The sequence below is a fragment of the Microchirus variegatus genome (assembly GCF_963457635.1).
Source record: "Microchirus variegatus genome assembly, chromosome: 16".
NCBI lineage: Eukaryota > Metazoa > Chordata > Actinopteri > Pleuronectiformes > Soleidae > Microchirus > Microchirus variegatus.
The window spans coordinates 6306083-6315063 of record NC_139817.1 but is presented as its reverse complement, the minus strand read 5'-3'; the positions used below and the strand labels follow the sequence as shown (position 1 = coordinate 6315063).

Genomic DNA, 8981 nt, shown 5'->3' with positions numbered 1-8981 from the left:
TCTCCTGACAAAAATCCATTCACTCATTCATTACAGAACGCCGAAAGCTCCGTGCATGAATGCGGTGAATGGTCTGCGCCGTTTACCTCGTCTTTAAAAACTCGCAGTCAATTCCACCGTTCATACAGATCACGGCTCTTCATCTGCACTTAAGTGAGTGCTTCACGCGTCATTTTGGACAATATGAGGTTCAGTATTTTTGCTGAAGGACACTTAGAAATGTTGATATGTCCACAGATTCTCATAAGTGGACAACCTGCGTCTACCTTCTGAGCTGCACACGGCTTCCAAATCCCGCTCTGAGATCTGTGTTTTTTATTCTTCTTCTTCTCCCCCCACAGTAATTCATCCCCCATCTGCAATGAAAATACAAGCCAGATGACGGTGAGCGACTCTCAGAAGGATCTTAGGACTCGTCCTCCTCCGTCTGTGATGAAATCAGTCGGTCGATTGTTCCTGCTGAGAGCGAGGTGCAGGTGTGAAGTGTGTGTGTGTGTGTGTGTGTTCCAGTGAGGGAGCGCACAGCTGGTTAAATGTGTGCTTCACGCCGACCCCACTTCGGCCGATTAAATTAGGAAAAAAAAAAGCTTTCCCGAGCGTCTCCTCGCTCATATGTATTCAGCCGTGTCGTTCGCTCACCACTTTTGTCTGAATTCCATCATGAAAAGAGGCGCCGACATCTGCCGGCTCTTAGTTCAGCCACATTCCAGCTGTACTCACAGGAGACTGAGGGAGCATTTATGGAAACACGGCCATGCACAATTTCACTATATGTAACCTTTCTGCATTTAAATGTTTTAAAATGAGAAAAACCTTACTTACATTAGTCAAAACATTTCCTACGCCCATTATATCTGATGTACAGAGCCCAGGTACGGTCATAGTGGGAAACATTTTTTAGTTATTTTAACTTTTGTGTTCCCCCGTTTTCTGTTCCCTTGCAATGTTTTTGCGTTCCCTTGCCATACTTTTTGCGTTCTCTCACGATACCTTTTTGCGTTCACTCACGATACTTATTGCGCTCCCTTGCAATAATTTTTGCACTCCCTTGCAATATTTGTTGCGTTCCTTCACCATACTTTTTGCATTCCCTTGCCATACTTTTTGTGTTCTCTCGCGATACACTTCTGCGTTCACTCGCGATAATTATTGCGGTCCCTCGCAATATTTTTGCATTCCCTCACGATACCTTTTTGCGTTCCCTTGCAATATTTTTTGCGCTCTCGCAATATTTTTGTGTTCCCGCGCAATATTTTTGCGTTCCCTCGCGATACCTTTTTGCATTCCCTCGCAATATTTTTGTTCCCTCACAATATTTTTTGCATTAAATTGCGATATTTTTTCGTGTTCCCTTGTTGTGGAAACGATCTTGGTCTCTTGTTACTGTTTTGACCGAAATTACATTTAAATGTGAATTTCTGTACTAAATCTCCACAGATACCTCCTTATTTAATAAGTCAGACCACATGGTGTTTATCAAAGTACGTCTCAATCTTTCCCTTACAAATTAAAAGTTAAATTCATAGAAAACTCAGACTTTTTGGCAAGTTTCCCATCCCACGGTCCCACGACACTCCCCTGATCTCGTAGGGGTTAACAAAATGTTGAGAAATAAATCCTGAATACTGATCTGGTTCTGAATCAGTCAGGCTGGCAGAGAGCTTGTGGCGCTGGGTCTCATCAGGAAGCCACAGAACTTAAAGGTTCAGAAAGTCTTTCTCTGGGGCCCCAGCACATCGTCCTGGTTCTGTTGACATCAATCACTCGAGTCTACCTCAGTCTGTGGAGAGAGGGGGTCTCACAGAGGTTAGGAAGATTTAGTTCAATTAGAGCGTATCATCATTTCACCTGCACTATATTAATTCTGCATATTGCCATGTAGAATTTGTTTATTTCTAAAATGTTAAACCACAATCGGTAGATTTTCAGGCTAATGCTTCCATTTTGGAGTGATCAATTGGAAACACCCCCGTTTCAAGTCTTAAACCAGAGGTCGTGTGTCGCCCGGTGACACTCCCACACTACTGCGTGCAGGAAGTGACTTGATTGGAGTTTGACTGAAAAAGTGCCCCTAAAAGTTTCTCACTTTTGCCCCTGTGCTGCCGCTGTATACACACAAACGCTCCCTCAGCTGCTCTGATGGTTTTGCCTGAAAGATCACCAAAAGTCACACACTGCAGCTTTAAATCTGCACGTGCAAATGACATTAAAAACCAGATTGAAGCACTGTTTTAAAGCTGGAGCTCCTGTGTCCTGTAGGTGCAGGGGATGGGAAAAGTACCCGAGCATCTTTTTATGAGCGCAGGCTCCAAGAGGTAAAGACACACATTCCTGAACCCCACGCCAGTTTCCACATGGAAACTCTGTCGTTGACGCCCACTTTTCCTTCTCCTGCACTTTTGTCGAGACTTGAGCCGCGGTCGTTTCCCCCCTCACACGGCTCTGTGAAAGACTGTGAGCGGGACACAAAATGGCTCCGCGTCGGCTCCACCTGAGGTTAATAGCGCTGACGGCGGTGGTGACACTGTTGGCTCTCAGAGGTGAGATCGTTCCTGTTATCCTTTTGCTTTGCTTCCTTCAAATCTCCCTATTTTATATTCACCGTCCTTCATATCCATTAATCCGGCTTTGTGAATTGCTCACTTGTACTTATACACGTTCCTATACTTTTTCGGGTGTATTATCGAACAAAAGTGTCATTTCCATTAATTACTCACTCAAAACTTTGCCTTCACAGACTTTAATCTCACTTTTAAATGACAAATCCATCCTTTAAGCACCTGCAATTGACTTTTTCCACATTTTGATTAAAGTAAAAAGAATAGTAAACCCCTAAATATCCTCCTTTGTAGGATTTCACCTTTTCTAATTGTATCTTTATACATACTGTATGTGCTACATGCAGTACAACCAATTCATCTCTAACTCATCTTGTGGGAGATTGTTGAATATGCAGGAATGTGTGTTTGCCATAGCTCATTTGGAGAAAAACCAAACACAGGCAGCCAATTTTTTCCAAAGGTTTCCTTTCACTCCAAAACCACAGTGTTTTTTCCTCTCAAGCCGAGAGAAGGTCGACCTTAAAATATGGACCGGATTCTTGGGCTTTCAGACCTCATATTCTGTCCTAATGTATCCATAACTCAGTCCTGAATGTTTCTGTGTCTAAATAAATGCACTCAGTTGCTGCCAGGTGATTTGATATTTGAATTAAAGACGCTATATGCGAGATATGCAGCCAGAGTTTAAGACGGTTACTAATAGTAATCCATAGTCAAAGTTTTGGGGTTGCCAGGTCCCTGCTCGCCAGAGACTTGAGGTTGCCATGAAGTTTGAGAACCCCCCCCCCCCCCCGGTTCTCTGAAAATTGTTGAAAAAGAGCTTTGGGTTAAAGAATTCCCTTGCAAAAAAATTTTAATCAAAAATTTCACTGATTTATCATGCTGCACCATGCAGGCAGTGGCACATCAGCAAAAAAAAGTATCTCGGAATGACTTGAAATTTACGATCATAATAGTCGGCATCACACTGAACAAGGATCCGTTGAAAATATTTGCAAACCTCTTAAGGAATAATTTTAGTGAATTTTTGAAATTCAGGAAATGATCCATTTGCCCTGATGCACTTTGACAGTGAGCTGAGTTTCTTCAAAAAAACAAAAAGTATCTCGGAATGACTTGAAATTTACCATCATAATAGTCGGCATGGCCCTGAACAAGGATCCGTTGAAAATATTTGCAAACCTTTTCAGGAATAATTTTAATGAATTTTTGAAATTCAGGAAATGATCCATTTGCCCTGATGCACTTTGACAGTGAACTGACTTTCTTCTCAAAAACAAAAAGTATCTCGGAATGACTTGAAATTTACCATCATAATAGTCGGCATCGCCCTGAACAAGGATCCGTTGAAAATATTTGCAAACCTTTTCAGGAATAATTTTAATGAATTTTTGAAATTCAAGGTATGTTCGATTTGCCCTGATGCACTTTGACAGTGAGCTGAGTTTCTTCTCAAAAACAAAAAGTATCTCGGAATGACTTGAAATTTACCATCATAATAGTCGGCATCGCCCTGAACAATGATCCGTTGAAAATATTTGCAAACCTTTTCAGGAATAATTTTAATGAATTTTTGAAATTCAAGGTATGTTCGATTTGCCCTGATGCACTTTGACAGTGAGCTGAGTTTCTTCTCAAAAACAAAAAGTATCTCGGAATGAATTGAAATTTACCATCATAATAGTCGGCATCGCCCTGAACAATGATCCGTTGAAAATATTTGCAAACCTCTTAAGGAATAATTTTAGTGAATTTTTGAAATTCAGGAAACGATCCATTTGCCCTGATGCACTTTGACAGTGAGCTGAGTTTCTTCAAAAAAACAAAAAGTATCTCGGAATGACTTGAAATTTACCATCATAATAGTCGGCATGGCCCTGAACAAGGATCCGTTGAAAATATTTGCAAACCTTTTCAGGAATAATTTTAATGAATTTTTGAAATTCAGGAAATGATCCATTTGCCCTGATGCACTTTGACAGTGAACTGACTTTCTTCTCAAAAACAAAAAGTATCTCGGAATGACTTGAAATTTACCATCATAATAGTCGGCATCGCCCTGAACAAGGATCCGTTGAAAATATTTGCAAACCTTTTCAGGAATAATTTTAATGAATTTTTGAAATTCAAGGTATGTTCGATTTGCCCTGATGCACTTTGACAGTGAGCTGAGTTTCTTCTCAAAAACAAAAAGTATCTCGGAATGAATTGAAATTTACCATCATAATAGTCGGCATCGCCCTGAACAATGATCCGTTGAAAATATTTGCAAACCTCTTAAGGAATAATTTTAGTGAATTTTTGAAATTCAGGAAATGATGCATTTTCCCCGATGCACTTTGACAGTGAGCTGACTTTGTATTATTTTAGCCTTTACATTCCTTATCGTGCTTTACCATAACTGAAAACTCTTGTGATTTCTTCTTTGTCCAAATCTGTCAATTTACTTCAAATCGTGCCAAGAATACGTAAGAAAACAGTCGTCGTGTATCCTTTGATGTCGTTATTTGCAGCAGACGCTTCTTTGTTCATGATTATGAAACATAAAGAACATAACCTTCCGTTCTCAGTAAAAAGTAAATCAATCATCTCTCTCGACCTTTTTTATGATTGTGCATCATATTCATCAATAACAACTCTGTTACCTGGCAACCGTTTGTATTCTTGTCATTACTGTGTACATTTACAGTATAAGGAGTATGTGACCCTTGTTTTATAGATGTATGCATGTGTCCTTACTACTGTCTTTGAATTTGAGTTTTAAGTGAAATTGAAGTTATATTACTGGATTTATTATATATTGATCTTCTGTATTTGTATTTTTTTGATGTTTGACATAAAAATGTAGGATTTAACAGTAAATTAATCCTCTTTTGATTCACAGATGCAGCAGGTGACAGCAAACTGTACAAGATCTTAAAGAAGAGAGAGGGTAACGTCCCAAACTGGCTCGACTTTCACTCCAAAAATGTAAATTTAAAAGCGTTTCATTCCCCTTTCTTGCTGTGCTTCCATCTAGTGGCGGAACCTGGTGCTGCTGCGTCCAAGTCCTCCATCGCCGTGCCTCCCGCCAAGGCTCGCGAGTTCCTGGCAAAGCTGAGCAGAACCAAGAGGAACATCTGGGACCGGAGCCGACCCGACGTGCAGCAGTGGATCATGCAGTTCATGTACATGGGCTACGACGAGCAGGTCAGTCGTCACACATTTATAAACACATAAACACATAAATAATAAATAAACAGAAGTAGCTGCAGATTTGACTAAATAATCAAATATTCAGACGTTTGAAATCAACTTCTTCATATCTCCTTTTTACGATCCAGAACTCGGCATCTAAAATACAGAGGAATTTGTTTTTAACGTTTGTAATAATAATAATGAATTCACACTTCAAAGACTCAAAAGGGGCGTGGCAAACCAAATTTGGAAACAGGAAGTGCCCTGTAACTTCGCCCTACACGGACTGATCGGCTCGAAACATCAAGTGACACAAGAGACGTGGTCAGAAACCATCAACACGTGGAAACTAAGTCAAAGGAATAGCGCCACCTGTTTTTTTTAGTTAGTAGTTTTTTTTCCTGTGCCGTGAAATGCGACGTTGCAGCCGCACGATCCCTAAACGTCACTGAATCTGTTTTTATTGCACACGTAAAAGGTTAACGCAATATTTCAAGAAATTTTACAACGCACGTTAACACATGACGCGTTTCCATGACGACTGACCGGAAAAAAGACGCACGCATGTGAAGTTAAACTTTAAAAACAGGTACTCATACGCAATACACAGGTACGCTGGTTATTTGTAGCGCTGCTCTTCATTCAATAAACAGACCGCTCCAGTTCGCACTGCAGGCGTGCTAACCGGCGCTAAACGAGCTAACGGAGCTAACTGATAAACGGCGCCTGGACTCCGGTGCCGCGGCACGTAAACGTGACGTCACGCGCGTCGTTTTCCGGTCAGGCGTCATGGAAACGCGTCGTGCGCTAACGTTGATGCCGCTAACGCCATTAAACGTGACCAGCACTAGTATAAAACGAAACGTCAAATCAGGAAAATGTGTAGTGACAAAGTACGTGGTGATACCTTGACTGAGATATTGTCATGAATTGTCTCTCACACCCAAACAACAATATAATGCTAGCGACAGAGCCGCGGTGTCAATTCTCCTTCAGGACAGAGGCTTGTTATGCAGAAGCCACCAGGGAAGAAGGAAAATAACTCCCCACACTCTTTTGGGTTTGGTTGACAGCTGCCAGTGTTTGCGTTTCAGTCCCTGCAGCCATGTTTCCTCCACCACATTCGTGCATAACACGACACCATGTGCTTATACCTGTTATTTGCCGTCGCTTCGCTAAAAGGCCAGAGCTGTCAACGCGCTGGCATTTCCACTGTTTCCCTGTGTGTCTCAGCTGTCTCAGCAGGAGCCTTTATCAGCTGCTCCACATCTATAACCAGCCTCCTAATGAGTCACATCTGTGTTGTGTTTTCTCCACCACCACCACCAGAGGCTGGAGGCTGACCTGTCCTACTGGATGGACCAAGCACGCGCCAACGACCAAGGGCGCCAGCATCATTACGACGAAAACGCCGCCATCGGCCCGCGAGACCACAGCTCCTACAGACACGGCGCTAATGTCAACTATGACTATTATTAAGTGGAGTCGAAGCGCAAACACGGGGGGCCTTCTGTGGTCGATCTCAGTTTCTGCGTGTGGCTCTGTGATGGTTCTGCAAGTTGAGTTTGTCACGTTTTCGTTTGTCAAGTAATCCCACTCCTTTTGTCTGTTTCACATAATTAGAAACAGACAGACTCTCAGCTTTTCTCTCATTGTAAATAAAAAAACCAAAGCTTGGTACTAAACATGGGCGTTGGTTGGTTTTTAAAATTGCCGCGGACATTAAGCAGAAGCTTGAGTGCGGTAATGCCTATGTAATTACATTTGTGTCAATATATATATATATATATATATATATATATATATATATATATATATATATATATATATACACATATTACACACATACATACTATACTATGTCGTCTAAGATGTTACCATTTTTTGAAGAAAAAAATTTGGTCCAAAATTTGACAAAAACGACATACTATACTCTGTCGTCCAAAATCTGAGAATTTTTTTTGAAAATCATTTTTTTGGTCCAAAACTTGACAAAAACGTCATACTATACTATGTAGTATGTCACACTATACTATGTCGTCCAAAATGTGACAATTTTTTGAAAAAAAAAATTGGTCCAAAATTTGACAAAAACGACATACTATAATACTATGTCGTCCAAAATCTGACAATTTTTTTGAAAAACAGTTTTTTGGTCCAAAACTTGACAAAAACGTCATACTATACTATGTAGTATGTCACACTATACTATGTCGTCCAAAATGTGACAATTTTTTGAAAAACAAAATTGGTCCAAAATTTGACAAAAACGACATACTATATATACTATGTTGTCCAAAATCTGAAATTTTTTTGAAAATCATTTTTTTGTTCCAAAACTTGACAAAAACGTCATACTATACTATGTAGTATGTCACACTATACTATGTCGTCCAAAATGTGACAATTTTTTGAAAAAAAAAGAATTGGTCCAAAATTTGACAAAAACGACATACTATACTATGTCGTCCAAAATCTGACAATTTTTTTGAAAAACAGTTTTTTGGTCCAAAACTTGACAAAAACATCATACTATACTATGAAGTGCATCATACTATACTATGTCATCCAAAATGTGACAATTTTTTGAAAAAAAAATTTGGTCCAAAATTTGACAAAAACGACATACTATACTCTGTCATCCAAAATCTGAGAATTTTTTTTGAAAATCATTTTTTTGGTCCAAAACTTGACAAAAACGTCATACTATACTATGTAGTATGTCACACTATACTATGTCGTCCAAAATCTGACAATTTTTTTTGAAAATCATTTTTTTGGTCCAAAACTTGACATAACGTCATACTATACTATGTAGTATGTCACACTATACTATGTCGTCCAAAATGTGACAAAAACGACATACTATACTATGTCGTCCAAAATCTGACAATTTTTTTGAAAAACTGTTTTTTGGTCCAAAACTTGACAAAAACGTCATACTATACTATGTAGTGCATCATACTATACTATGTCGTCTAAAATTTGACCATTTTTTGAAGAAAAAAAATTGGTCCAAAATTTGACAAAAACGACATACTATACTATGTCGTCCAAAATCTGAAATTTTTTTTGAAAAACTGTTTTTTGGTCCAAAACTTGACAAAAACGTCATACTATACTATGTAGTGCATCATATGTTACGACCCCAGGGTCGTGCCCACTTGTGTCTGCATGTGAGTGTGAGATGGGTTGCAGGTGTGTGTGTGTGTTTGAGTGAATGAGTCTAGGTGGATCCTGGGA

General features: G+C 39.7%; 1 protein-coding gene across 1 annotated transcript; it reads left to right on the top strand.

The window, feature by feature from the left end:
• Positions 1 to 2403: 2403 nt before the first annotated feature.
• Positions 2404 to 7383, top strand: ecrg4a (ECRG4 augurin precursor a). Its single transcript, XM_083902210.1, has 4 exons — positions 2404 to 2540; positions 5446 to 5493; positions 5581 to 5750; positions 7068 to 7383. The coding sequence occupies exons 1-4, from the start codon at positions 2471 to 2473 to the stop codon at positions 7215 to 7217; spliced, it is 438 nt and encodes a 145-aa protein (XP_083758336.1). The 5' UTR covers positions 2404 to 2470; the 3' UTR covers positions 7218 to 7383.
• The last annotated feature ends 1598 nt before the right edge of the window (positions 7384 to 8981 follow it).

What these genes read in the sequence shown, in the direction of transcription:
- ecrg4a (XM_083902210.1), top strand. Translation starts at nt 2,471, where the DNA reads ATGGCTCCGCGTCGGCTCCACCTGAGGTTAATAGCGCTGACGGCGGTG. An exon ending in GACACTGTTGGCTCTCAGAG is followed by an intron (nt 2,541 to 5,445) that starts GTGAGATCGTTC and finishes TTTGATTCACAG; the next exon opens with ATGCAGCAGGTGACAGCAAA. An exon ending in GATCTTAAAGAAGAGAGAGG is followed by an intron (nt 5,494 to 5,580) that starts GTAACGTCCCAA and finishes GCTTCCATCTAG; the next exon opens with TGGCGGAACCTGGTGCTGCT.